Below are 25549 nucleotides of genomic sequence, written 5' to 3'. Positions count from 1 at the left end.
GCCTGGTAACAAACAATGCATTTCCTAGGGCAGGGTAAATTTAATCAAATGAAATTTTCACCTTATGACTAAAGAATCCTGTAATCCCATAGTATGGGTTGTTCAGTTTGAGAGGGAAAGTTACATGTGTGTAAGGCAAGTTTCTTCTGTGAAAACTTGTGGTTAAGCTTCTATTCTGAAACAGATTGTTTAATTTGATAGTTGTCTGTAACTTGTAACTTTTACTGTCAGTGGTAACTTTTAATTCAGTTGTTCAAACTACTGAATTGTGCAGTCTATGCAGTCTTCTTTCTTGACAAACTTTTTTGGCAATTGAAACAGGGGAGTGAAGTACTTGTTTGGTACTTATGGCTTGATCACCCTAGAAATAGCCTTCTCTAAAGTAATGAACTGAAAATAAGGGATGACTTGAAACATCAGCAGCAACACCCCATTGAGGGGGAAAATTTTTTAATTATTACTTTATTTGCTACAATGTGAATTTTTTTCATGTAAAGATTTTTCCCTGGCATACTTCCATGAAAATTTCTGTAACTCCTGTGTTACCCCTTTTTTTTTCATACCAGGTTGGACCAATCAGCCTTGTGTTCATAGGATTTATATCAGTTCACTGTATGCACATCTTGGTACGTTGCAGCCACTCTCTATGTCAGAGGTAAATGTGGAACTACTCATTCAGTTGCTGAGTTTTAAGCAATTTTTTAAAATTCCTCTTTTCTTTTTGTGATTTTTGGTCTACAAAATACTCTGGTGCTGTAGCAATTTCTTCTGTCAGTTTAGAATCTTCTTCTCAAATTCTTAGCGTGCACCTAGTAATGATAGCTATGCTTTGTGCAACACATTGAAAAAACATATTTGTTCTATGCTCATACACAAAATGAGGTTGGTTTAATTTTTTTTTCCCAGTACCTTCTTCCCTACTGGCAAATACTCAGGTCTTTCTTATGGCAGTTTTAATGGCTTATTTTAAGTCCTTCTTTTTATTCATAGAACTTCTGGGTCTTCATAGCTTTGAAAAATGTAAATAATCTATGAATACCCAGTTTATAAGTACTTCATAGGAGTAAAAGATAAACTAAGAAATGCTGTTAATGTCTTTCATGATTATATGTGAGCTCTGAATTGTGGCAACTTGATTCTTTGAATTTGTAGTGCTGAAGGATTGTGTTAAAATGATGCTATTGAGCAGATAAATATTAAATATTCCTCCATATGAGACATGCATTACTGTGGGCAAGGAGTTACTCAGATCTGACTGACAGAGTATTTTGATTAATAGTGACTTTCATTAAACATTTTTATTGTACTGTCAAGTGTTAAAGAGAAGCAGTGGGAGGGTCTCATGTTGCAGAGTGAATGAACTTCTGAACTGAGTAGAATCACAAAACTATTCATGTCCCTGTAGCTAGAAACTCTATTTTACCAGATTAATATGGTATTGTACTGTGAACAGATCCTGTCATTCCTGAATTTTTCCTGTGTAGTTTTGAATGGTCTTTAAAGTTGATGACTGAAATAAGATCGTTGAATCAATCGTGATTAACTGCTTGTGCAACAAGAGTTGATTTCTGTTTAACTTCTACATGACTTTTAGATTGAGATTAATTTCTTAAGCTCATATAATAAGAATATGATTTTGGAGTAGTTTATCAAAAAACCCCATGTTTTTTAAGAAGCTCATTTAATACTGTTGAACTGGGGTGAAGCAACAGTATGTTTCACATGCTTGCAGAGTGCTATATAGCCCTTCCTGGAGTAAAGAAGCCCAAAACATACTTCTGAAATTCAGCAGCAGAGTGTTGCCACAGGTTATAATCATGGAAGACCAACAGTATTTTAAAAGTAGCGTTCTGGGTCATCATAGTTTCTGGTAACTCTGTTTTTTCTCCACTTTTTGATTTCAGGATGAAGAAGTCCACTCTGGGATACAGTGATACAGTCAGCTGTGCCATGGAAGTGGGGCCCCTGACCGCTCTTCAGAAACGAGCTTCTTGGGGCCGGTAAGTTTGAACTAGAATTTAATTGAGTAAATTAATTTTTAAAAGTTAATGGCTACACCTGGAATGATTAGGAGATGTCTATTTTACTAAGATTTTACCTTTCTTAAAAATGCTCTTATGCAGTGTTATTTGTTATTTCCTGGTGAAATGGGAGGATGTCTGACTTTATTAGATGTATCAATTTTCAGTTCTACAAGAGCTCTGAAGAAAATGAATTCTGTTTAGTAATATAGGAAGAGATGTGTTATAACCAGAAATGTATTCTGTGTTGTCTAATGCAGTGAAGTAGTTTTAAGTTTTCATTCATTTTTCCCAACATTTCTCTGCATTGCAGGCTGACACTGCAAATGTTAATTATTTTAATGCATGTATTCTGAGAGGGAGCAAAACAAATCTTTGGTTCCTGTTTAAATATAACATACAAATAATGGAGAAATATTTACTGTTTTTGCAATAATGACACAAAGATATAAATGGCTTGTTGTGTCTGTTAAATGTTTTATCCCTCTTTTACAAAAAAAAAGCATTATTTTTTCTTTGCCATCTGTTGCTGTTTGTAGACTTTATGGTATGACTGCACAGCAGTGAAATTGTGAATCTGAAGCAGACATGTTGCTCAGCATTTATTTAAAATGTTTTTTACCTCACTTGTGGAAGATTTTTTTTTTATTCCTGTTACTTTCAAGGATGCAGCATCTTTCTAGTGAGCTAGTGTTTTAAGATGTGTTGTGATGACTTCATAGGGATGGAGTAGAGTTCAGTTAGAGGTAAAATTGGTTTATTATGATATGTAATGATTTATAATTCTGATATATTTTTTAATATTCTGATATATAATTTTCTATTACACCAAAGAGTTACAATCCTCAAATGGCCAATTGGCTCTCCAGAGACTCTGTGCTGCTGCAAATTGATTCTCTGGGGCACATCTCTGCTCTGTGCTTGACTCTAGCAGAGTTACATTACAGTCTGTCTTCAGGCCACCATTGTGTATCCCTTTTTTTCAAAAACAGTCTGAGCCTACAGTGTTCTTTCAATGATCACCGCCCTATTTTGACATAGGATGAACCTGCACTGCTCTGCTTATGAGATTGATTGTGGCATTTGAGTCTAGCATTTTGACTACTCTAAAAAGGAGCAGTAGCTGCATATTAAGTAGCAATGGGATAATTGTTTGGATCTTACGTATAATTTATGTTTGGTTTTTCTTCCTCAGGTATATTGTGGACTTTTTCCTAGTGATAACACAGCTGGGATTTTGTGGCGTTTATGTTGTGTTCTTGGCAGAAAATGTGAAACAAGTGAGTAAAGCTGCCATATGGAAGCAGTTTATTCATTTCCCCTCACTTTTATTTCCTATAAAGCTTTTGGTTAAAAGGGGCAGTGGGCAAGGTGAACTAAACTCTGATCTTGTGAAAGTGTATATTTTCTTCTGACTTGTTTGTTGAGTTTAAAAATTAATTGTGGAAATGATGCAAAATAAGACATAAAATGGTGTAGGAGGCAGTTTTCCCAGATTTTTTTTTTTTTTTTGCCAGGCTTTCTGCTGACTTCTTTTTTTTCTCTCCAAACTCCTGGGCATATTTTATCCTTTTCATGTGACTGGAGGTTTGTTTGTTTTTTGGGTTTTTTTTTTTTGGTTCTTGTTTAGTCCCTTCTATTCACAGAATCCACTGTATCTAAATGAATCCTGATTTTTGTTCCAAAAAATGCCTGACATTGACATTTCTACAGCTTCCTCAGTAGTCAGTTCCAGTGCTTTCTTTATCTGTTAGACAGCTGCTTCTTTGTTGAAGCTTCAGATTTCTTACTGATACTGTAAATTCTTTTATTTCATGTTCTAGCTATAAGTAATTTATTCTTTTCTATTTGTAGACACCTTTTATATTTTTGAATATTTTTATCCTGTCTCCCCTCTGTCTAATAGAGAAGAGACATGATATAATCTTAAAATTGTTTTTGCTCTTCTGTGAATGCTTTGCATTTGGTCACATCTCTTTCATTCAAGTTTTATGCCTGAAGTTGCTGAAGTCAACTAAACATTGCAAATGGATCCCCACAACCAGAAACACCTTTACACATTGCAAGCAACCCCAAACCTTTCAACAAAACCCAACTACCCCTTTTCTTCCTTACTGCCATCCATCACTGACAAAAGCAAACAAAACCATGCCTGGCACTTTTGTGACACTGCTCCTGCTTTCATTTACCTTCTTTGTCTCTTGCTCTCCAGTCCTTCTAAGCTCTTTCTCATAGGGGGATTGTGTTGATGGGGTCCTGGTGGGCGTTGGTCCTTCCTTGGGGCACACTTGGCAGTTGCAGTCAGCGGTTTGTGTGTCGGAGCACGTGGCCCATGGAGGGTCAGCCAGCACAGGATGGATGCTCAAACGCAGGCATGTTGAGCTTGTGGTGCTCTCTCTTCTTTTTACAATTCCAGGACACTACCAATGTGCTGTGCAGTGTTTTTTGCTCGGGAGACTATGGTTAGTCAGTTGTCATAAAGCTTAATGAGTCTGAATCTGGGCCTGTATCTCTAGAAGCACTGCTGAGTTCTGTGTCCAGGTCTGGGCCCCTCACTTCAAGAAAAACACTGAGATGCTGGAGTAAGTCCAGGGAGGGGCAGTGATGCTGGGGAAATGTCTAGAGAGTTAGTCATATGAGGAGTGACTGAGGGAGCTGAGGGTGTTAAACATGGAGAAAAGGAGGCTCAGGAATGACCTCATCGCTCACTGCAGCCCTGAAAGGAGGGTTTAGCCGGGTGGGGGTTGTTTTCTCTGAGGCAACCAGTGACAGGATGAAAGGACGTAGTCTGAAGTTTTGCCAGGGAAGGTTCAGGTTGGACATCAGGAAGAATTTCTTCATGGAAGGGTTTGTTAAGCATTAGAACTGACTACAGGGAGAGGTGGTGAAGTGATGTTCAAGAAACAACTGGACGAGGCACACAGTGCCCTGGTCTAGTTCACAAGGTGATGATTGTTCAAAGGTTGGACTCGGTGATCTTGGGGGTTTTTTCCAACCCAGACGTTTCTGTGACTCTCTGATTCTCTGTATGCTCCCATGAGTAGTGAAGTGAGGAATAAGGTGTAGTAGGTTTCTAAGCATTAATTGTCCGTATGGATTCTTACTCTACCCATAAGGTAGGCAACAAGTGTCTTGGCATAGCTTACCTTAATTTAATTAGGAAGAAGAATGTCCCCTTGGGCAGTTAGCACACAGAAGATAGTTTGTTTTTTCATCCTATTGTGGATGAGTATATATTGTTTAAGAAATATTCCAAGTTGTATGGATGAAGATCTGTCACTGAGGCAAATTTGTGTATTTGGAAGCTGAGTACTCTGTAATTTGTATGTTGTGAGAAAAAAAATCCCAGCCTTTAAAACTACACTCCTACCATTAGAATTTGTCTCTAAAGCTAAAAATACTATCTGATGTCATTTTGCTGGCCTTCTGAAATGAGATCGTTAATACATGTTGTGTAATGTAAGTTTAAATTAAAGCCTTTCTTATCAAATACTTACCTGGTCAGCTGGTTATGTATATGCTATGGCCTTAGGCAAAAGATGAGACTGAGCACTTGCTGACCTTGGCTTTTGTAGATTTGGAAAAAAAAAAAAAAAAAGCAAAGCTAAAATGTTTTTCAGGAAACGTTTTGCTTTCTTGAGGAAATAATGAAAGCTCTTACAGGAAGACAACTGCTGCAAAAGCAGTAGCTGCAGAGACCTCTAACATGGACCCTATGGATGGGTGAATTAAAGTCATTAGCAATTTAGAAGTTCCACTTCCAAATGTACTTGATTTGGACTGCCCTGTGCTTGCTCTTCTGTGAGGGAGAACTCTGGTTTGTTTCTTCCTGGCAACTTTCTATTGCAGAAATCAGTCCCGTAGAGGGCACCAAAGAACAAAAATTGGTGCAGCCTAAATCTCTAATGATTGGGGTAGTGAAAGGATGAGGAAGGTGGACAGAGGTGGTGGGCAGGAAGGATAGAGCTGAGATAAAGGAAAAACATAGTAAAAATATTACTGATAGCACACCTTGACCAATACACCTGCATCATAATCTGTACTTTGCTGATCGTATTTGCATGTTGGTGTGTGCAAATTAAACCCATTGAAACTGGTGGAAACTTACACTGAGGTTTTTCTGCATTACATTAGCATTTCCCAGACATTGTGCTGCAAGATCATATTTTCAGTTGTATTGAATAGCAAATCAAGCTTTTCCTAAGGAAAAATATTTTCCAGGAGCGCCAAAGAAACTTGGGCTGGTGACAAAAGTTCTGATTAACTCTGTCAGGATGTAGTAAGAGGCTTGTGGGTGAAAGTTTTTCAGACTGGAGAAGAACAGTAAAGCTGGGACAAAAGTCTTCAAGGCTGACTGAAGCAAGGCTAGGGAAGGAACACACAGGGATAGGAAAAAGAACCTGTGCTCAAAAAAACTTGGTCCCATTTCATGCCATAGTTGCTTTGCATTTCCTGCTTGGACAGCAGAAGACCCTGTATCAAGAGTCTTGGCATTTCAGAGAGTCATGGAATTGTGAAGGTTGGTTTTGCAAAGATTTTTATTAACATCAAGCAATGCTACCATGTTCATCAATAAACCATGTATCCAATTGCCCCATCCACACACTTCCTGAACATTTAAAAGGATGGTGATTCCAAGATTTTCCTGGACAACTTCTTCCAATGCCTGACCACCTTTTTTAGAGAGGGAAAATTTATCAGCTTTCTCATGAATATTTTCTGAGTTCTCTGCAAAAGTGTCCTCTTTCACTGTTTGAGGAAAAAGCTGAGAAATTCAGCTTGTTGTGAGCATTTTTTTAGATCTTTAGCACCCTGAAGATGACCCATCAGTAACATACTATGTAGTAGAAATCTGATTTTTTTTCTAATTTTTTAGGGGGAAACCTCACAAAATTTTGGGAATTGTGCTTAGTCATAAAACTGGATGTGTTAAAAATGCTGCAAAGTACAGTATTAAGTTGCAGGGAAGTGCTAGAACTAAATGAGCTGTGAAACATTTATTTGGCCTGTTCATGTAAAATTACAGGCCTTGTGTGTTGCATTGGCTGTTGCTCTGAGCTAAGTAAGTAAGAAATTAGGAGGAACCAGTGAGTTCAAGGACTGCTGTTTTGAGCTCACTAGATGTTGAAAAGTCCATAAAATTTCATGACAGAAAGAGTGTGGTTTGGGATACAGGCAAGGTAAACAGTTGTCTCAGTTGAAGAGACTAAGGAAACGGAATTATATTTTTCTTCTGAGATAGTTCCTGTAAGAAGGAAACGTTTCATTGGTTCAACTGAATTTTTGCAACCTCTAATTGTGCATTAATTTTCTGAGTGGAGAAGGAACTTGATGTCTAGATTTGCACAAGTGTTTGATCTTCCTGGATTCAGCTGAAGCTGGTGAATGCTATGCTTGGTTGTGTAAATGAGTGAAAAAAACCTTTTTCAAACATCACACCAGCATGGTAAATTAATGCTTGAGTAACTGAAGTAACTCGTGATGAAATCTTGTTTCTGGGGACATCACTATGCTTAGGGACTTCAGTGTCTATGTGCTTCCTTTCTAAAACCATAATGATACTTCCTCATGTGGTTTGGGGAAATGGTTGACACCAGATCATGTTGCTTTGTTCAGGACAAAGACAGTTACGTAGAGTGTTAAGACAGTTACATAGAGTGTTGGCTGTTTTTGGCTCAGCATGACTACTATATGCAGTAATGCACTAGCAGAGAGCAGCAGAGGATTGAAAGTGATTATTGTCCAGAATAGGAATCTGAGGTAATATTAATTCTAATATTTAGGAGAATAGGTTAGATAAGCAGTGCGTCATAGTTCATCCTAACACAATCAGCCCTCACCTGAAAAAGTCAGTATAATTTCATCTTCATTAGAGTTTTCCTTTGCCATTCTGCTGTCAAATCTTCCACAGTCATTGCTCCATTTTAATAGAGAGTAGTGATCTTTACTTTCTCTAACTTTTGCATTTTACTTTCTGACTCAGCTTTCTACGACCTGTCAGTAACTCGTGCCAATTTGTTTAGTTCTCCCACAAGATCAACCCTTGCTGGATCTTATCTAGTGTGCTTCTTCTGAGTTAATGTACAGAATCCCTATTTTGTCACGTCTTAAAATCCACCTTTGCAGGGTATTTTCTCTGGTCTTGCCTAAGCCCATAGTGGTACTGCTCTGACTGGTGGTGGTAAAGCTGCTCTCTTTGATACAAACTTGATTTTAAGGTATATATGTCCAAAAAAGGGAATCAACTGTGACCTCCTGTGCATTTTTATCAGTATAACTGTCCATGATTCTGAATTTGTACGTGATGAGAAAGTACTAGATGCCACTTTGAATTTAGCAAGTTTTTCCATGCTGTCTCTGACAATATCCTTGTATCCAAGTAACGTTGCTATGGGGTGGATGGATGAATAAGCAGACAACTAGCTGGGGGTGAGGAAATAAAGCTGTTTGTATGGTCAGATTCAGAGGGTAGTGGTCATGATCAGGAGCCAGCAATGTGTCCTGAAAGCAAAAGCATCCTGGGTTGTATGAACAGAAGAATTGTTGGTAGATGGAGAGAAGTGATTGCCCTCTTTTATTTCACATTTGTTAGGCCATATCTGCTGAGTTTTGGTATCCTCAATACTGGAATGTCATTGACAGACTGAAGTGAGTTTAGGGGAGCCTGCTGAAATTATTTGGGCTGAAGTGCTTGTCCTGTGAGGGCTGTGGAAACTGGGCTTGTTAACTTGGAGAAAAAGTGTCTTTTGGAGGACTTGGGTGCAGCCAGGACTGCAAAAGGTTTTTGTAGAAAAATAAAGTCAAGTTCTGTACTTGGTGAGGTCAAATGGGAGGACAAGAGAAAGTTGTAAAAAAAAATACAAGAAGTAGGTGCTGCTCCTGTCTCAGACTGAAGACAGCTGTGACTGCAAATCTGGTTAATACTGAATAGTAATGTGTACTGAGCAGGTTAAGAATTTCATCATTCGTATATTTTTGATTTTTTCCCCCTTCCAGCTAGAATGTCTTTAATGTCTTTGATGCCCTGAACTTCTTTCTTTAAACTGTATTTCAAGAAACAGGACCTGCTACATGCTCCTGCAAGTCATGAAGTTTTTGAGAATCTGTTTGGCCTCCATTTCCTTCTCCAGAGAATTCTGGAGCAGGGAACAGGGTAGGGAGAAGGGTTACCACACTTACTATATTGTAAAGCAGGTTATGATGTTGTGGTTTATTGATGGAATATAGCTTTCAGATGAAAGGTGCAAATGGGAGGTGGGAAAGTAGAGCCAGGGAGGCACCATCTGAGAATTTTAGTCAGCTGTGTTTTGCTGATTGTGCATCAGTATCCATTCACCTGATGAAGGTTGTGGACAGTTTGTGTATAGCTTAGTATGTTCTTTTCTCTGTGCTTTCCTAAGTACTCTTGGGAAAGTAAAAGGCAGATAATTAAAAAAGCTATTTTGTATAACCACACTTACCTAAAACAATATAAAGATGTGATCTCATCACACCCATCATCAGGATAGCTGATCACAGTAGGCCAAAATTTGAAGATAATTTTATAGAGTACTGTACATTGCATTTTTCAGCTGTATTAGCCAGTAAACTCATTGAATGTCTAGCTGGAATTTGGTGTTGGTAATAGGAAAAAAAAAATTCTGACTTCAGGCACTTTCTAGTGGGGTTTATGTGTACTAGGGGAATGCCTCTGTCTTTAAGAGAAGACTGAAGTGTTTGAATGCTTGAAATTATTTAAGAAGAAGCTGGTTTATACTGTGGTATTGTAAAAAATGTATTTTAGAACCTGAACTGTATCTTGCCTGCTAGTTTTTGTTTCATTTGGGTTTTTTAAGGAATAAAAGTTTTATTAATTTTTTTCTAATAGCTCATCAGGCTACAGATTTATGTATAAACTGAAGACATGCTGGGCTAAATATTTATTGGAGCAGGGAGTTTATGTGTTCAAATCACTTTGTGATTCTTAGAAGCTCTTTTACATGTCTTTTTGTGTAGGGCACCTCTGGATACCTGCAAGTGTATGCAAGCAAGTAAACACACAAGACCTGCTAAAGTGAAAGGCCTAAAGCGCTCGTTCTGCCTTTCTATTTTAAGTATGGTGGGAAAGCAGGAAACTTCCACAGAGAGCTTTACTACATGTGGCATTAGGGAAGTAATTTGGTTAAGTGTTTGACTTACTGCTTGGCAAAGTCAAGTTATTGTAGCTATGTAAATTAAATTCTAAATGTAATTAGAACTTTTTTGTAGCTTTCTAAAAATGGTATTTTAATGAAAACTACCAGATGTTAAATGTCTTGCAAGTGACCCTTTAGATTCTTGCAAGGTAGAAGCCATCAGTGTTTCAATAATGACCAGTGATATTTTCATATAAAGTGAGATTTCTGGAAAACATGTGGCTGCAGAATTGTATCATTTAGCTTTCCCTTTTTCATTCTGGAAAAAAAAATGTGTAGTGCTTTTTGTTACAGACAGAATAGTTTTAAGTTAATTCTCTCTTCCTAAATTTGTGGATTGTTCGAAACAATGGAAATCAAGCAAGTTATTTCAGTTATATATCAGTTTTGCATTTTTGTTTGTGCTGTAAGAAATTTTTTTTTTCACTGTCTAGGTATCTTTCTATAGCCATTAAGCCAAAGTCTTTATGCAGCATGAGCAGATTAAGTACAGTCATAGGCTAATTTGTAAGATGGTGAATGCAGTGATAGAGAAGGAAAGGATACCTAAGGGAAACAGCATGATGAGATCTAAACCAAATTGAACTGTTCTTATTTTGCAGCAAGCAGGATAACTGCCAGCTTTGATTGTGGTGTGCACAGCACAGATGGCTGTGTAAATTTCCACAAAACAAATTTTTGGCAGTTGCAGCCACACTGACTTTTTCCCAAAAGAAACAATGAGAGTCATGAATAGTTCCAAACTCAATCTTCTGATTTGCACTACATGCAGCTATTGTAATGTTATGTACAAAAAAACCGAATGCACTTTCACAAGTGCATTAATAGACATTATTTATAGGCATTAATTTATATCAATTTATTAGATACAGGACTCTCAATTCTGTCTGAGCTCATGGTTTTTAAAGTTGAGTTAATGTTCATTAATAAGAAGGTGAAGAGTGAAAAAAAATTCATTTGGATTAAATGAAAGACAACCGTGTTCATATTCTAACATTATTTTGTATGTATGCTGCTATGATGTTCATGCATGGTGAAGGCATAAGGTTGTTAGGCACTGAACTGAAGTGCAATTGCATTTTATCATCTAAACCACTTACTCTCCCTACGAAAATTCAAACTCCTAAGATTTAGGCCCAGATGTGTCTGGCTTTCTTCCAGTTTACACAACTCTCCCTTTCTGAAAGGACTCTGATCTAAACTGCATATGTGAATTTCTTCTTTAGTCAGTGGTGGGATACTGATGAATTCAAGCCCTGATCTCATCATTTGCCTTAAGTATGAAACACTTGCTGGAAGTGCCTTGTCTTCCCTTCTGCACTGACTATGCATACAGGAATCTCAAAATTCTTGTCCCTCACCAGGTGGAACAGAGAGACAAACTTCCCTGTAGGAAAACTGCAGTGTGACCATATACTCACTGCTACCACTGTTTAACATGTTGGTCTTGTTTATTTGTTTTAATAAAGGTCCATGAAGGATTCTTGGAAAGTAAGATGGCTCCCATGAACATTAGTGCCACTAGCAGTTCCTCTGAGAAGAGGAATACTGATTTACGAATATACATGCTGTGCTTCCTGCCCTTCCTGGTCCTTCTGGTCTTCATTCGTGACCTTAAGAGCCTGTCCTTGCTTTCATTGCTTGCCAATCTGTCCATGGCTGTCAGCCTGGTGATTATTTACCAGTATATTGTTAAAGTGAGTATGAAAATATTTATTATCTGTTTTTTTTTCAGTATGGCAAGTTATGTTTGTTGAATGTGGCAGTTGCTTTCTGATAGATATATACTGACTGACAGTTTCTGAAAGGCAGCCTCATCTTTGAGGCATCTTAATTTAAGATAATGAAAATACATATTTTGATGAGTAGGAAGTGGAGCATGGGGAGAAAGGCAGTGAGAGATATAGACTGGGCAAGGAGGCAGGAGAAGTTATAAAAAAAATGGGTAAGATAGTAATTAACCATTCTGCAGAACTTTGGCTTGTATTAAAGAGATGTTCCTTTAGTGTCCCTTATGATTATGAAGAATATCTGTGCAGTATGAAAGCACGTTAGAAAGAGCAGTACACTAAGAAGTTTGCAGAAGATAAGACTTGAGGTGTGCACTTTCCCTTCTGTTTTAATTGATGCTCTCTTATACACATCAGTGTGATACTTTAAATGTGAAAATTTCTAGTGACAGTGATGGAATCTAGAAAAAATACATCTGCAAGTTTCTGTGTGGGAAGGTGGCTATAAATGTGTATAAAGTACTAGGTTTGGCAGGAATACCAGGGATTGTAAATAGTAACAGATACACCACTGTCAGCATGTGCTGAGTTTTCTTTCGTATAACAGAATGCGTCAATCAAAATTGTAGGAAGAACTAATGCACTGGTTTGCTTTGTTTTCTTCAGGATCTTGCAGATCCTCGAAAACTGCCACCTGTGGTTGGCTGGAAGAAATACCCACTGTTTTTTGGGACAGCAGTATTTGCTTTTGAAGGAATTGGTGTGGTAAGTGCTTTTTACTGGCTCTTCAAAATCACTGATTCTGTGCCAGGGATACAGGTAGTTTTACTCCTATTGTTATTTTATTGATTTAGTTGAAGCACTAATCTGTGTTGGTATGAAAAGGATTCATTTGTCTGGTCAAATAAGGTGAAAGTTGTGGATACAACATTCCCATCGCTTGGATGCTTAACCCTGTCCCAAACTGCAAAAATGCCTTTAATCCCAAATAGTTAGTGTTAGGAAAATCCACAAACACCTGAGGTTTATGTTCAAAAAGGAGACAGAGGACTCCTGCAACATCATTTAAATAAAGGGAGAGAGTCCTCCGGGGCATGGGGCACATACCTGAGGAATTTTCTCTCTCTCGGTTTTGGAGGGCGCAGCCTCCTTTTATCCCAAACTCCCAGCCACATGTTGCCCTCTTCCTTTCCCCATTGCTGAGGTACTCGGAGGGTGCAGCCTTCCTGAGCTGCCTACCAGATAATCCCCCCTTGAACATACTATTTTACCCCGAAGTTCAGAAGTTCAAGCTTGTGCAGGCCCACTTGGTTGTTTCAGGAGCCAAGCTGTTGGGGCTCTGTAATGAACCTGCTGCCCAAAGCCAGTAGAGACATTAAGACCCATTTCAAAGATGTTAATACCCATGCTTTCACCCATCAAATTATTTGCAAAGACATTAGATTTCCTGTCATTAGTTACTTGTGCCTTAGTCACTTTTGTTCCACATGATATATTTTTAAAAGTAGCTAAAAAGCTTCTGGGAATGGTAGATCATAAATTTTTGGGGAAATTATTGTGTATACTTTATTTGTTTTATATTTACATACTTAACCAAGTGTTATGCTTAAAATGTATGCTTAAAATTAAAAAACAACCAACCAACCTCTCCTTCTGTCCCTACCCCATCCCTCAAAAAAAACCCTGAACAAACCCAAACTAAAACAACTCCAAAGCAGCATGCAATTAATCTGAAGTGATTGTCTGTTAGTCACGTAACACAGAAGATTTTCAAATCTGTTTTCTTTTTTGGTTTTGTCAACTCTGACTTAAACCAGATTATTGTGCCTTGCTGCTGTGTTAGCAGTGGCAGAAGATCTGAATAGGAAAACCTTTTAACTTATGTTACAAAACTATGCTTTCAAACTATTTTCCACTGTTTCTCACATATGAACTGATTGATCCAGGGGTTTAGCTACTGTATATCTGAACTTATTTCTTTTTGTTATCTGGAAGTTTCATTATAGGAAATCACCTGTTTGTCTGAGATTATTTGCTACCTGCAGGTCTTGGGCAAAAAAACTCCCCAGGCTCAGAGAATCAGACTGGACTACACTAATCTTGTTACTTTTAGTTTATATTGTCTGCCTGGGACAGGCCACATCTGCTCTGTTGGTCATGCACAGTAGATCTGATGCATGTCCCAGTTTTATCAGGTTTGCTCATATACTGCATAACTCACAGGTATTTGTGGCCAGGGAATCCCAAGTGAGAGCTCTGTAAGCTTCGGGAAGGTAGTGAAGGCTTATCATTTGGTAGCAGTAGTTTATTGAATTATAGGTATGGAATTAGTTTATGGTAATTATTTTCTGGCACATTGGGTCCCAAATTAGACAGCTCCTTAAATTTACATCAGTAGTAGCAGCATTGACTTCTGATGTAAAACTCTTAAAGAACTGCCCAAGAGGATTTACTTGTTTGACTCCCTGGTTGTTACCAAGGACATCTTTAAGAACACTCAGGTTTTTTCTCTCTTTTATTCAAGTGCTTAATATGTAGAGTTTATTCTATTTGTACCTTTAACATGTAATAAATGCTAATTTATATTATTAGATATTAGTGTTATGTACGTATTGCATATATTTCTGCAAAAGCTATCCCTATGTTTTTCTTGATCATAATTTACTCCCACTTCAAAGCAAATGGAAAGCATGGTTTTCACCTTGTTATTAGTGTTTACAAACTAATGAAATGTTTATGCTTATTATGGTTCAATACACTTTGTGTATGCTTACATTACACAAAACCATTAATATAACATAGCTACCTTTACAAACTGAAATGAAAGTGAAAATCTATAGCTTAATGTCTGTTCATTATATGCAGAATGATATTAAGATATCCCTGCCTCTTGGGGATATTTTGGACATGCTGAATATTTGCTGTGCATCTTTATGCTGCATTTGCATTCACTATAGAGACGATCTGAAGAAAAAATGATTGTCTATATTTGAATAATCAAAACTAAACAAAGTTGTTGAAGCATGAAGTAAAAAAAGGATAAGTGAAGCAAAGCAAGACAAGACATTTCCTCTTTACATAATTAGTATTTCATGTAATTCTTGGTGAATGATTTAATTGATAATTAGTTATTACAGCTTAGCAAGTTACCATCATAAACCTGTTGTGTAGCTGGTGTGTGGTAACTTTGTTACCCCCTATCTTACTGTCCTTCCTATATCCATGTGGTTGAGTTGTTCAGGTAGGGAAAAAAAAAGCTCCATTTAATTAGATTGGCTCCTTAGTCTACTCTGTCTGACTGCAGGCACTTAAAATGGATTTACATACTCTTGGTCTTGTTTTTAGAGACTTGATTTTAGGTTCTGTTCTGGAATGTCTTGCAAATATCTCATATTACTGTGAAGCTGTCTGAACATAGCATTATAAACAGAAGCCTTAAGGTCTTAATTCTCAGAAAAGTTTATTTTGATTGCTTAATTTTATACAATAAGTTTGCATAACAGTTATGAGGTCTCATTTTTCCTTTTCCTTGAATCTGAATGTGTGTTATGCCAATTCTCATTTTTAGAGCTTCCAGATTAATAGGTGTTAAGAAAAGGGACAGTGAAATTCTGAGGTTTTGGGCTGGTGCAGTCATCTTAAGCTAAACTTGACAAAACAGGAAAACTGTCCTCAGTGTGTTTGTTTGGGGGTTTTTTCATCCCATTGTTCCAAAATATATTTATATCTGAATTTTTTTCCTTTGATTTAGCACTTGTTATCACTTAAAATATGACTATAGTTCATTAGTAACTAATAAAAATTAGTGGCACTAATAAAACAGTGGATCTGATCACTAAACGGAACATGTTTCAGAGGGGTGCAATGCTTCAGCAGATTCCTACTAGAATTTTCTTCTTGATCTTGAGAGACCATGTTTGTCTTACAGATGATGAGTGTATGGTTTTGGTTAAAATTTATCGTTAGCTGAGGACTGATTAGCTGTCATAGTGTTGTAAGAAAATCAGCAGTATGGAATTTGGAATATTGTTGCTTTGGCTATAGTCGATCCCTAAATAAATATACTTGAAGAACCTCAATTTTACTGACTTGAGTCTGTAATAACTCAAATGTGGACTATTTATGATTGAAATATAGAATCTCAAAGAATCCAAGTTAGTGCCTAGAAAGTAACCCTTTGGGTAGTACTAAGAGCTAGTTTAATCATTTCATCAGCCAGTATTATAAAATTATTTTGAGATATTTTTCAAAATAAAAACAATTAATATGATGAATTGATGATATTAATGTGATTAATTGAGTTGTTCATATCTGCCTGTGAGATCTGTCTAGACTCTTATTCGATGGCAGGTTTGAACAATTTTGGCAATTTGCTGAAGTCTAGGCAAGTAGTTTTTTGTTGCTTCAATTGCTGTGGCAAGAATAAGGTTAGTGCTATTGAAGAGCTGATTAATGTTAATTCATGCTACACTTTGAGTGATGCTTGTAACAGGATTAAGAAGTGCTGCAGTAAGTTGCTTGTGCTATTCATTTAGTTGCTGTCTCTTAGAGATGTCTGTAAAAACAGGGTTACTGCAGATTGGTCTAAGGTTGCTGCTGCAAATGGTGGCTGTCTTGACAGCTGGGTGGGGATCATTACTGTGTGGGAACAGAAGAAGTTGGTGGCAGGGACACCCAGTGATCTTGAGGTAGCAAACAGCAGCTGAGAGCTCGGTCCTGTCTCGGAGTCACCATTTATAGTGTTGAGAGATGCTTTGGGATTTCATCACTTGTAAATTTAGATTTTAACATAATCAGGGTGACCTTGTGAAAATCCTACTGACTGACATCAGTTCAGTTTGTGGAATAGCAGTGGCAACAGAAGTGCAGTACTCTTAAGTGGACGCAATAAACCATATAAGGTATTTGGTTTTGTTTAAGCCTTCAAGTGAAGATTTCAGTTCAGCAGGCAGAATGTTGATTTTGAAGTGGAGAAAATGTATCTTCAGCCCTCAGTAAACTTTTTTGAATACAGGACTGTTCTGGGCCTGAGAGATTCTGCAGCTGCTGCGTTCCCTCTGTAGTTTGGTTCTCTCTGGCTAGTGGGTTCCCTGTGCCAGATGATGCTGCCTCGCAATGCACGGGGCTGGTGTTCAGGCCACAGAACAGATGGGAGTTCCAATGCTACTTCTTGAATACAGGAGCTGTGGATGAAGTAGTAGAGTGAAGATGTCTTTCACAGAACATACAACATTATTTTGTAAGAACCATGTTTGAGTGCTTTTTTTTTTATTCAAGAGGTGAGTAGTGATTTTAAAATTAATGTGAGGTTTTGTTGCTGAATTAAAAGTAACTTCGGACTAAGTTTGTCCAAAATGAAATTAAGAGTCTTGAACGCCCTTTTTAGAAGGGTGTAAACCAACGCTTTCAGGCTTGGCTCTGTCTGTAGCATTGCCGTGAGCAGGTAACAGCTTTGCCATGTGCAGGTAATAGCTTTGCATAACTTTGTGTTTATGTAATACAGGTTACACTTAACAAATACTTTGCATCAAAAGTTGGGTTGGGTTTCTTGTTCTAGAAATAAAAAACCAAATCCAAATGTGAAAGCGGTATTTTATAATAAGCTTCAGGAGGATGAAGGATGCAATAGAATCATAAAATTTAAACAAGAAATACAATTTTCTTTCTCCATTTCATACAAGTATGCTAAGTTAACTGGAGTTTTTACAGTTGAGTATGATTTTTTCCCTCCTGTTGAGTGCTGCAGACAGATTAGCTTAGTGAAGAGGAAAACATTACTTTCCAACATTAATTTCAGGTTTGGAAAATAAGACTTCTTATATTTTGGCCTATTACTTGAAGATGTCTATTCAAACTGCTTTTGAACTTGGATATCACAGCTTTGCAGCCGAAGATAGGGTGGTATTTGTATACAAGAAGACAGGCTCTGGAATCACATTAGGCAGCAGCTAACCAATTCCAGAAGATGTAAAAAGAGAAAACTAAGTGGATTATCATTTTAAAATGTCATTATTTGGATTTTGAAAGTAATGCAGATGAGCTTGTTAGGCCTGTGGCTTTGAGATAAAAGCCTCTCATTGTCAAAAACTCTTTTGGCAGATTAGTATTGTCCTTAAAAAAAAAAAAAGAAACCCAGTGGCATGCTTCCCTTGTCCTTAAGACCAGACTGTATTTATCAGAAGCAGACATTTAACAGGTAACATGACATCATCTAAATCTACTTGTGGCACCAGCTCTTTGGACCAAGGTATATCAATTCCATTGGTGTTCTTTTTGATGATGCAAAGGCTTGTATCCTCAAAATATGAAAGGACTTGTCTGAGGATGTTTTTGTATTTGAAAAAGCATGCTTTTGTATTTGGATTTTGCTTTTGGATTTGATGACTCTGGAGATGACCTACTACTAAACATTCATGGTAAATGTGGACTTCAGATGTTGTGTCAGCAAGAAGTGAGTGTGTTGTAGCTACTGTGCAAAATCAGGAAATGATTATGAGCAAATGTGATAGAAACAGAGAAATTTGTTAGATACAGCAGATACAAAGACGTTGTATCAGAAACTCTTAAAAATATGCATCTGCCCAATTCAGATGAATGTTGATAAAGTACCAGACAACTTGATATCACCTCTTTATCAAGTTAAATATTCCTTACCAGTAATCTGCACTTCCTGAGAATGGAAAAACTTGCTTTCACCCTGGAGAACCATTGGTTTTTGCATATTCTACTTTTATTACTTCTTATTTTAAAGGCAATTCTTAATAACACAAACAGAAGGCCCCTAGGATAGCTTTCTTTCAGGCAGCATCCCACACAAATGCTTGCAACCTTCAAATGTTTCTTTTTCTTTAGAAAGCCTACGATACATATGCATTTACAGAATCAGAGAACAAAGGCATTTTAAGTTTACTGCTTACTTGCCTGAAACTTTTCTTAATCATTATGTGGTTGATGACTTTAGAAAAGGGGGCAAAGAGTAAATGACAAGAGTGCCAAGTTGTCGTGCTCTGCCTTGCCAGCTTATGGCAGGTGGGTTTTGGGGTCTGAGACAGCTTCAGTGAGGTACAGAAGCTAATTTTCCCTTTAAGATGTGACCCTGTCTTAGATGAAAGACTTGTCTGCCTTAATGATACATGCAGTAGAGGCAGAGTGATACACATACTACTTACGCTGATGTTACATATAATTAAGAAGCATAATTTCAGGCAGGAATATTTATCCAGTTTATTTTGATTTTTTGGAGCCAGATTTTTTGTTCTCCTGGCCCATCATTCTGTAAGTCTTCTAAACTTCAGTGTTTTTGAACTTAGTTGTGACGGCTAGATAGGATTTCCTTTGTTATGTTCTGAGTGAGCAGTTACCTGCTGTGCTTGGAATTCTCCAAGTAGTCCTTAAATGTAAGTCTTCATGATGTAAGAAAGGTTTTGAATATAACCCTGAAGATGCAGAAATGTTAATAACTTTTCCTGGAGAGAGCAGCTAGCTAGAATAAATATTTGCATCCTTGGTTTTAGACTTTCATGTCTGTCATTTAATCAGCAGCATAATAGGCTCTGTGCAGGCTTTTCATTGATGTTTGTGTCTATATGTAACATGTCTATATGTAACAATAAAAAAAAGTTTAAGTTCTAGTTTATGCCTTAAATATTTTGCCAAGGTATTTATTTTTAAAATCAAGGATGATGAAGACAACAGCTGGAAAAAGTTATTTTATTATATGGCTGAAAATACTAGGTATTAATAAACCTATTATTTTGTCAAAGGAACTTTAAACTCAGTAATGTTCTTGAATGATCACTGAAGAATAGCTGTCCTAAACCTAAAATTTTTTATTAATACATGTTCTCCCAGAGTTGAGAGCCGTAATAATGTACTGCTGAGCAGTTCTGCAGGCATCTGTAATGGCTCCCTCATAAACATGGTGGTAAAAAATTACACTGATTTGTCAGGAGCAGCAGAAGAAAGAATCCTTTAAGAAACGGGAGAGATAGAAAGGGAAAATGTTGTAATGGTGAAGGGATTTGGAGTGAGCAGATTATAGCAGGAAGTGATGTGGTGTGTGTTCTTCAACTTATCTTTGTGTATTCTTTGCCTTGTGTTGTGCTTGAGCTGTGTGGGTGTGTCATGGGAAAGGTGATGAGTAGTGCATCTGTCAAGGTGGTGTGCTCTCAGGGCAAGCTGAATTGTGTGGAACTGTTCTTAGGAAAGTAAAATCATCAGTGTCTTCCTTCTGTTTAGATTGACTGGGGTTTTTTTTCAGAATTGGATGGTTATTTCTTTCAATGATGGCCATGTAAATGTAAGATGTGGCATGCAAAACACTGTCTGTGTTGGGGTCCTGTTGTTTCTTAACTTTTGATCCAGGCGTGTATATGGCTGTATTTTCAAGGCTCCTTAGCCCAGGGCAGAGAAATTTCTGTGTTTAGAGTTATAAAATTTTGTAGGTCCTTAATTTCATTTATTTCCTGTTATATTTTTTAGTCCTCCATGGAAACCATTGCAATTTATTTTTTCACTTCTGCAGCAATGAAATTTGCACAGCCCTATGCAGGACCTTGCAATATGTGTATACTTTGTTCTAAATCCCCTTAGAAACTAAAGCAACATATGGGTGGAGGAGCATTTCAGGTAAAAGATAGAAGACCTTTTGGGAAGACATTTTATTTTAAACCATTTGCATTGAAACAGACTGAAGTTTGTAAATTTTTTGTCTCTTGCCTACGAAGAAGCAGGTAGGGATAGGTGAGAACTTAGTAATCATTATAACTTATTTTGAGGGGACTTTAATTCAATGTGGGTTTGATCATTGGCTGGCATAAACATATAAGTGCCATTGCAGCTTTGGGAAATTTCATTTTTACCTCCTGAGCCAGAAAGAGTCCAGAAATACACAATCATATTCTACATCTGTATGTATTATTGCAGTAGTATGAAATATGCCCTTCAGCAACACTTGAATTTCTAAGTAGTTTTTTCTTTTATCACTTACCTTGTGGAAATTTCGAGAGTAGCATAATTTATACAGAGCATGTTAGTCCATAGTACTGTATAGTCTGTAGGCTGCAGTCCAAGTGACTGGGGGCTGGAACTGTCTGATAAATTAGAAACATAATTTTCTATTAGCATTTATCTTTTGCTGGATAAAACTACATACTGTTGTAAAGGCCAGCAAAGCATATAACACTGCAGTGATTTTGACAGGACAGATATTTAAAAATATTTTAAAATATTGGTGACTGAACAAAAATACTGCCTTATCAGTTTCAGTTTTCATTGGAGAGAAATTTTTTGTATTTGGTTCACAAAGTCATAGGACATGATAATATACAAACTTGCAGAACGTCTGTTAAATTTCAGAGCAAGCTAAAGATTAAATAAATGTAACAATAAAGTAATAAATAAACTCTTGAACATAATAAAAGAAAGAAGGAACCCCTGGAGAGTGCAAAGTTTGGATGGTAAGCTAGGTAAGATTTACACAATTCCTTCAAGCATTGTTAAATCAAGGCCGTCAGAATAGGGTGGTAGATTGGGTTTGGTTTTTTTGTGTAGGTGAGTAATTACTTTTCCTCATGAAACAAGTGGAAAGGGGCTTTACTGGAGTCTGAGGAGATTGGTTTTTGGAGTGATTGGAATTGCTCAGCACATTTCAGAAGGTAGTGTGTTTTGTAGTGAGAACTTGTCTTCTGGATTTATTTATTTCATATAAAACTTTTACTATAAAAATTGATGTACAGTCACCATTTGGCTTGCATTTTTCCTTGGGTAATAGTAGCTGCCCTTTTGTTTGCAGTCATGAGGGATCTGTTAAGAAAAATTGGATTGTTTATTGTACGTGTTCTAAATAGTGATGTTCTGTAGCTTACTAAAGAGAGTGAGTTTTAAAAATGTATCTGAAAGTGATGGAATAGAAGCCTGTTGCTCAAAATATTGCATGGCCTTTTTCTGTACAGTGCAAGAGGAGATGCACTAGGACAGGCAAGCAAACATGACAATATAATAATGATGTATGTTGTTATTATTATTTTACTTGAGGTAACTATACTTTTTCAGCAGACAGTTCCCCCGTAGGCTGTGTGGTTGTAAATCTATCTTTCAGTGAACAGATGAATTCATTGGTACCTTCTGCAGAAAAGAAGGAATGGGCCAGGCTTGCACTGCATTTGTCTGCTGAGGATTTAATATTTTGGAGGTTATGTAGTAGAATTTAGGTTTACATATCTTGAATACCTTTTTTATCAGCTTCTTTGCTTTGAACAGGGCTTTATTTCGCTGCTGTAGGGCATGATAAGAGATGATTTCCCCCCCCCCCCCCCCCCCCGAGTAAATTGATAAGTATATTGGTTTTAGTTTTCCATAGTTCTTGTATTGTCTCTAGCTTAAGCCAGTCAAAACTTCTATACAGCTGTCTACGTGATATACTTACTTTAAAAGTGCAGGGGATAAAGGATGTCCATTTTAGTGGGATTTCCTGAAAGGTGACTGTATGTAAACATTAAGCATGTCTGCTCTTAAGCTATCCATTACAAGATTAGCTTTCAGTGGCTATGAAAATGAAATAAAAGTTTATCTGATTGCCTGCGGGTCGAATTCTCTTGTGGGGTTTTTTTTGGTGCAGTTATATGAAAAGTACAGGAGAAATTTCTGGTTAAAATTAGGCAGTCCCCTGCAGCTTATTTGCAGGAAGACTGTGAGTGTAGCAGGATATTCAAGGCAAGGGATGAGGAGGCAATGGTGTTACTGGCTGGGTATGTTTATACCTACTTCAAGCAGCTTGAAATGAAGGGGAAAGCACTTTGCATAATGGATGATACCAGATTAGCCAGGTTATTTCAAATGTTCAGATATGATTCTATGCCAGCTAATTATGGGTAGCGTTGAATTTATTTGGTAGATGAAAGCAATATGTACTCTGCTTGTTCTGCAATTTTAAGAAGCCAAAGGTTGATTGTAACTGAAAGAACCAAGTTTCAAGGAGTATAATAGTAGTGATGTATGCAAATGTCTCAAAAATTGTAGGAAAAACTCTATGAAGCAGCTGACAGAGAAAAATGATAACGAGTTTACTCAGTGAGGAAAAAAAAAACTGATGGAAATTGAGAAATATGAAAGGAATAAGCTTAGTCTAAAACATCTGATTTCATAGGTGTTTAGGGCTATGACAGGGACTAGTGTGAAGTGAAGGGGAAAGACCTTGAAGAAAGTACAGCATGGAAATCAGAAGCACAGAAGAGAGTCATTAAATATAAAGGGTAAAAAATGTATCTTTGAATGTTAACTAATCTCACCTCCTGGTTCCAGAAAGGCAGCAGTAAAACCAGAACTAAAAAGCATTTGTGAAAAGAACCTTGTCTCTTGCATTCAGATGAAATGTTAGATTTTCTGAAGTCATTGCAAGAGGAGCTGTGCAGGGACTGGAAAGAAATTTTATAGTGAAGATCTATCCAGTAGCTGCCCACCAGTGACTCAGTGTCAGAACAAGCACTGGCTCACATCATCTCTCCTGGCAGCCTCTGTCTCCTGGTGAACACTCCACTGATCTTTTGGATCCTGACGGGCTTCAACAGCGTAGGGAGCCGGGCGTTTGTGTGATATACATGTAATTGGTTGTTACTTGGCATCATGCTAATCCTGTGAGTTACAAAACTTTTTAGCTTGTCTGGAGTGGGTGATACTGGATACTCTATCAAACCTGTTCAATTTCTTTGCGTAATTTCTTTGGGGTTCAGTTTTACTGAGGGAAGCATCTCCTGCAATGACAGCTGTCTTGAGATTGCTGCTGCTGCTCAGCGAGGGTACTTGAACCTGGGAAGGCTCGAGCTGAGCTGGGCAGGGGCACTCTTACCTGGACTGGGGGATGCACGAAGGGCTGCATTAGCATTCTCATCTGTTCAGCCTGGAGGCACGCGTACTCCTGATGCTAACTCAAGGATAAGCCGCGAGGAATTGACATTTTAAAATATGATTTCAAGGTCTACATATGTTTATGTGTCTCTCACCACTAGTCTTATTATCCTGTATAGTGTCTCATTTTCTTACACTCAGCAAAAATGATAGATGTAACGTGATGATATGATAACATGAGTTTAAATGGGTGTGTTTCATTCTGATTTACTCATAAATATATAGCAAATGATATAATTGCATTTAGTGGGTAAACTAGCTTTGTGGATAGTTAAAGGCAGAGTGTGTATGCCTAAGAGCATTGTCCTATAATGGTTTTAAATTGGTTTTAATTTTTTTTAAAGTTTTTGTTTTCTTGGAGAAACATGAGTCTTCTGGGTTAAATGCTAAACTGGTTTGGTTTAATGCTAAAGATAAAAAATTTCAGTATAGTTAGAAATTTTAAAAGAAAATTTCAGTGCTTCCTTTGGACTCAAGCACACTGAACATAGTATGCGCCACTAGTCCTTTATTTCCTTTATGAACTGATTTTCAGATAGACAATTCTATGATAATCTTGTCTGCCTGAGAAAAGAACTTTGTTAAAATAGAAAAATATTTAAAAGGCAGATATCCTGGCCAGTCTGTTACAGACCACATCTTTTTTTGTATTATTCCTGCTGCTCAACACTCATTTAAAAATTGATTTAATTTTTGAAACTCTTCTTTGTTTAAATTTTGCATTCCCCACCAGATCAAGTTACAGTCAAGTTCAGGTTCTTTTCTGGAGGAACAACATCAGCAATGGAGGCTCTGAAATATATAAAGATGTTAACATGTATAATGCATTTTAATTGAATAGGAATGAAAATTGCCTCTAATTGTACACCTTCTTAGGGACCTCTCGGTTCCCAAGTGTAAAATTACTTTTTGTGATTTGAAATATAGGAGAAATCGGGCCATGTGGTATAGACTGGCAGTAGTGATATGCTACTAAAAGTCAGGAAGTAAATGTCAGTGGGTGACTAGAGGAAAGGAGTAATTACTGTATAGAAAATAATATGCCAGCAATACAGATATATCAATTTGTTTGTTAATTAGTGGATGAAACCTGCTTTTTTCATAACTCATATTGCTTAAATATTAAATTCAGCCAATTAAAAAGCAATTTTGTATGATGAACACTAGCTTTTACAGGGTGACCCTATTGCATTGAGACTGTTTGTCTGTATTAGATATGACATAAGTGCTAACCAGGGATGACAAGCTTCTTTAATTAACAGTGCCATCATCAAATATAACCTGCATGTCTACTGAAAGATAAGCTGAACTGCGAACTTTATTCTACTGTCTGTATTGCCTAGATCTTCATTAGCTAATTTCATCATAGTGATGCCTTTTTGGGACTAACTAAAAACAAAGGCCAGACAAAATTAAGAGAATAAAAAGTAGTTATATTTATTAAAGGGCCTTCAGGTACATATAGGGCAGATGAAGTCCCCCACAGGGGCTACATACAAATATGAATGACAGATCCATACTTTTATAAGTTTGGTCCTTTTGCATATTGGGGGTTAATCTACCAATTACAACTTCAGGTAATTAAGCCATTTTACCCCAAGTTTGCTGCCCCTCCCACTCACTTTTGTTTACATCTCTTGGGGCTGAGATGGTAAGGTGTCCTTGATTCCCATGTCTAGAGAGGAATTGTTTTATCTGACCAGAATGGGAAAACAGTAGT

General features: G+C 37.2%; 1 protein-coding gene across 1 annotated transcript in view; it reads left to right on the top strand.

Moving 5' to 3' along the window:
* The window catches only part of SLC36A4 (solute carrier family 36 member 4), an 88387-nt gene that overhangs the window by 10134 nt on the left and 52704 nt on the right, over positions 1 to 25549 (top strand). The window contains 5 exon segments of the mRNA XM_030269316.4: positions 567 to 655; positions 1905 to 2000; positions 3217 to 3301; positions 11665 to 11892; positions 12592 to 12690. Coding sequence (XP_030125176.4) covers positions 567 to 655; positions 1905 to 2000; positions 3217 to 3301; positions 11665 to 11892; positions 12592 to 12690 — 597 coding nt within the window.

Source organism: Taeniopygia guttata, chromosome 1, assembly GCF_048771995.1.
Source record: "Taeniopygia guttata chromosome 1, bTaeGut7.mat, whole genome shotgun sequence".
NCBI classification, from domain to species: domain Eukaryota; kingdom Metazoa; phylum Chordata; class Aves; order Passeriformes; family Estrildidae; genus Taeniopygia; species Taeniopygia guttata.
This window is presented reverse-complemented; position numbering and strand designations above follow the sequence as displayed.